We start from the raw sequence: 5,060 nt of genomic DNA on the forward strand, positions 1-5,060 counted from the left end.
GTGTGAGATTATGGAAAATAAACCACTCGGGTCCTGGATGTAGTTTTTATGAACTTTACGAGTGGTATACTTTCCTGTAAAACACTCGTGTCTATATAATAAATATCTCTAGCCGATTTTTTAAAAACCATCCTAACGGAGTTTACCGTCATTTGAGTGAAAAGGCGTCAGAAGGCAAATTTTTTGGGCTCGATAAGCTCCAAAATCACACTAACGATGGAAAAGAAAAGGAAAAAAAGAAAGAGCGAGGAGGAAGAAAGAAGAAGAGGCGAAAAAAGCGATGGTTGCACTCTTACTTATTATAATGGCTACTTTGGAGATAGTTTTGGACGAACGGTTGGACACAAAAGGTCCATTTGGTAACGCGAGCCTGATCACCCCCGAGTTCAGTGTGCGAAACGAAGTCCTATTACAAAATTATTGTGTCAATACCAAACGGCGAGATTCTCATCATTGGAATAATATATATATATATTTATTATAAATGTAATGGTAACAAACCTCAGTACCCTGATTGCCAGAGATATTTCTTGAACGGTTTCAGGTCAAGCCGAAGAGTTTTATCTTCGCCGCTCGTGGCTTCGGTCCCGCTGCGCTCGTCAAAATTAACGTCTGGTACTCAGAGTAAAACAAACGCCTTTATTTATTACTTTTTTATCAGGCGAACAGAGAATGGTAAATGGAGGAGTAGCCAAGGACAACAAGACGAAGGAGCCGCAAGTCAAGCGCCCGGAGACGAGCTTTGGCTCTGCACCGGGCATTTCCTCGTCTTCACCATCCTCAACTTTACAGAAACAATCTCTCAATGTAGGTGGCTTGATTCTGCAGCAGCCGAAGACAAACTCTCCTCAACAGATTCAGCAGGAAAAGCAGTTCAAGCCGACACAGGTAAACGCCACATTACAGCCGATTATGGTCTCAGCGCTGGCCACTTCGAAGCCCGCCCAACAACAACAACAACAGCATCAGCAATCGCAATTACAGCCACGCTTTCAGCAGCAAAAAATAATCCTCCCCCAGCCGTCACCCACAAGCGTAGCATTTTCCCAGCCACAGCAAACGCCCAGTCAACAGCACGTCCTCCTACAGCTTATAAAACAACAGGAGGACCATCACCGCTTGCCCAACCAGGCCACATTCGGCCTGGACAAACAACAACTAGGGTCCCAACAAGCGCAGGCCTCAAAGTTGTTACCCACCACGGGTCCAAATCAGGGGCACTCACTGTCGCTTTCGTACCCTGGGTTTTTGACATTCACGGATCAAATGGCACTAAGTGGGGCCCGCGTGGACATGATGAAAGCCACACACTTAGCGCCTCTTTCCATGGTCTCCTTAGACGGCAGTCAGGCGGGGACTAAGGACCGTGCTCAGGTATGCCCTAATAAATACATTTAAACCCCATTTTAACGCGCGAAAAAAATCGGCACTGCACGCCAAACTTTTGGCACCATGCCTCGTTTACCCGTGCCGAGACTACCTCCGGGAGGTGGCGGGAGGTAGTCTCGGCATCCCTTAAAATTTTGAGCACTGGTGCCATATTACATTTGGGACCGATACGTTTACACGCCGAAAATTGGGAGTGCCGTGCCTTAAAATCGTAAGCACGGTGCCAAAAATTTGGCGTGCCGTGCCGAATTTTTTAGCGCGTGTAAATGGGGTTTTAGTTACACAGGGTTCGTACGCATCTTGAGAACCCGATACTCCGGCTTAAGACGAGCACCTTAGGTTGATGTTTGTTGCTCTCTAGTCATGAGGGAACTTTAGCAACCGCGACTCTGGCGACGGCGACGAGTCTCAGATCCAGGGATATAAATAGAGAGCTTTAGATTTGAGGACGAGTACGAGTAGGAAATTTAACTTAAAGTTTTTGCGCATGTTCTCAAAAAAAGACACCTTGGAAAGCTTTATTTTACTTTTTTTCCCCCTGAAGGAGGTTTAGCCCTCTCCCGATAGGAAAATGATAAAACTTCGTACATTTGATAACTTGTTCCCGCCGCTACGACATTCTCGCTATGACTCGTGGTAGAATGACGACGGCTATCACATTGTCCCATCCAAAATGACGCTGGTTCACGCTTAAGCAGTACTCAGTATTGAGAAAATCTCGTACTCGTAGTCGTCCTCGTCTCAGAATCTAAAGCTCTCTATTAATGTATGATAACGGAACAACTAGAGAACATGTTGTAGAAGAAATAGACTGTTTTAGTCTCAATAAATAAACTGTCTTGCCCATCAAAATTTGTTTTGTGTTGACATTCCAAAAAGGAATAGCGTAGCACCGGGAATACAGGGGTTTCGTTTCAGGCCGAAAAGCGGACGCCGGACGCAACGGTTGTTTGACATGGAACGTCCGGTAGTTCACACACGAAATAATTAGTATTTTTTCAAGCGTGAAAATCGTTTTTACCATTTATTAACCAAAGAAAGACTTGACCTTATTTTGCTCACTTAGTTATGTAATGCATACAATCGAGAAAAAGAGTTAATTGCTATCATACACATGTATATCTTTTTGGGAGCATTTTATAACGCCTTAAAAGACCTTCCCGGTTACCCAATTCCGGTACAGGGAACGCAGGAAATTGCATTTTAGAGAGTCCAATTTTAAAAATTTCCCGGGGGGGCATGCCCCCTTAGGAGTTCGTGCCTCAGGCACTCAACGTTCGCCCCAGCGGCGTGAACGGCGCACGTCGGCCAGCTGAACCACTGCATCCGGTACTTCCAAATGCTACCTAAAACCCTGAGAATACCTGAAGCAACGGTTAGCAAAGTTGGTTATTGTGCGGCCTTCTGTGAGGACGGTTCCGAGTTGGTTTCCCAGGTGTTACCTCAAAATCGTTGTTTCGGCGTCTTTCCTCGCCGAGTGGCTAAAAGTAGCTTTGAAAACCCGTAAACACTGATGGAGAGACGGGGGTAAAATGGGCACTCCGTCGGCCTCAGGTTTGTCAGTCAAATGTGTACTGTACGGGTTACCCACGTAAAATAAGAACTTTCACCCTACCTTAACATTGTTTTATCTTTCCATCTTACATTGTTTTCCTTCTTTCTTCCTTTCTTTGCAGTATTTCGACCTGGACAAAAGTTCAAATTCCTTGGAGAAAACTTCAAGAAATGGGTAGCGGTCGTTCATCAATCGTCATATTTCAGAGGGAAATACCGACTATCTGCTGTTCCGGGAACATGTATCTTAGAACGAACAGTAAAATGCCAGCAAAGAAAACTCCAACGGATCAGTGAAAGCGTGAACAGTACGAACGTAAAACTGGCCGTTGTTTTGGCTGACGAGAACAATGTACAATACGGTTTTTATCGTTGCTTAACGAAATTGGTTCTCTTTAGAACATGTTACTTCGCAAGTAAAGCATAGAATGAGGCCAATTTTATTGAAGAGCTTACGCAAACACGACAGCGACAGCAACGAGAACGGTTAATAAGCAATAGGTTTAATAAGCAAAACAATTCTGTATATGCATCCCCCTTCTTGGTATGTATCTTTGCCTTCACTGCACGACAACGAAGTAAATCTTCCTAACAACACATTTTATGACGGACATAAACGCAAGGAGACAATTTTTGTTCTAGCTTTCCGAATTTGGATACAATCCTTTTGGAACTCGAGTCCAGAAAAGTTCGCGTAGAGAAAAATTCGGGAGGCGAGTTAGAGTAATCGCAAGGACGTTTGAAACACAGGAGTCCTTTTTTTTTGTTCTGTTACCGTCGTGGTTGTTTAAGGAGCTGTACGTTACGTCTTCTGAGCAAGAAGTCACCTGAACACTTCTGTTCTACTCGCTCATTTTTGTACAGTTAATCTGCTATCATTCACCTGAAACATTTCCTGTCTTTCTCCTTTCTATTTATTTGACTACTTTCTTTGCCAGACTTTCTCGATTCTAGAGTTACAACATGTCCTTTCGCTCAATGTCAAAGGGAGAGAAGAGCTGTCTTCTCCCGTTTCCATTTCTCGCTTATTGTATTATTCATCTTATCACTTCGTCCTTTTGCAAGTTTATACAGCTTGTACATAAAATGTATTCACAAACATTTATTTGGAGATCATAAGCCCTGGGTTTAGCTTTTGTATACACATGACACATTGCCTAAAGACTGTTTTTATGCTTTTATTTGAAACAGCCGGGTAGTTAAATGAAATGCGTACATGTAGCCATTCGCCACTTTTAGAAACCAGAAGGAAACTGGGCCGAGTTGACTTTCGCAAAGACTTCTGGGATGGTTACGAGGGAAAGGGAAAAAAGGCCAATAGCTGACCGGCGCAACAATCCCAGAAACAATTGCGGGGCGCATTTTGGCGCCAGTTGCCTTCTCGTTTCTATAAGTGGCGAATTGAAACCAGGGTCACTGAGCAGAAGCAGTGTCTCTGTGTGTCGCTGTTTATTGTGCTTTTCACTCGGGGTAAAAAAAAATCCAAACGTTTGACGGTCCAATAAAACTGATTTCATTACTCTCCTTGATATTTCCATAATGTCTATTTGTGTGTGTTTCTGGGCCTAGTTGTTCAAAGCTGGGTTAAGATTACCCAGGGTTAGTGCGAGATTTGAACTAAGATTTGAAAGCTTAAAAAGCATTTCAGTTTTAATTCTTTTTGTCCACAAGTTCATGATTGGAAGCTCTAAGAATAAGAGAGAAAATTATCCGAGAAAATGCTTTTGAACACAAGAAAAGAAACCAGGGTTAAATTTAACCCCGGGTTAAGCGCTAACCGGCCTTCGAACAACTGGGCCCTGTAGGATAACCTGTGTGGCTGTAGCCATGTACGAAGTTCTGTTTAGAGAAAACATAGACCGATGCGGCAAGCGTACTTGTATTGCCAGGTTTTTCCTTTTCAGGCTATCTGTTAGGGGTTATTGTCCCATGCTTTGTCTCTAGGCGGATTCATATAAGCGGTCGTCAGGTCGTCCGAGACAACCATAGATAACATCGTTCAAAAGAGTATAATAATATAACAAAAACTCGTTCAACGGACGACTAACTTTTGAGGTTTTTTTTTTACATTTGACATCCAAGGCCTTACCCGCGGTCTAGCTTTCCGCCAACCACCA

The 5,060-nt window shown here is 43.6% G+C and overlaps 1 protein-coding gene across 1 annotated transcript; it reads left to right on the forward strand.

The window, feature by feature from the left end:
* The first annotated feature begins 666 nt into the window (after positions 1-666).
* On the forward strand, positions 667-4,437 carry LOC140930949 (uncharacterized). Its single transcript, XM_073380667.1, has 2 exons — positions 667-1,374; positions 3,066-4,437. The coding sequence occupies exons 1-2, from the start codon at positions 673-675 to the stop codon at positions 3,120-3,122; spliced, it is 759 nt and encodes a 252-aa protein (XP_073236768.1). The 5' UTR covers positions 667-672; the 3' UTR covers positions 3,123-4,437.
* Positions 4,438-5,060: the final 623 nt, after the last annotated feature.

The sequence above is a fragment of the Porites lutea genome, chromosome 3, assembly GCF_958299795.1.
Source record: "Porites lutea chromosome 3, jaPorLute2.1, whole genome shotgun sequence".
NCBI classification, from domain to species: domain Eukaryota; kingdom Metazoa; phylum Cnidaria; class Anthozoa; order Scleractinia; family Poritidae; genus Porites; species Porites lutea.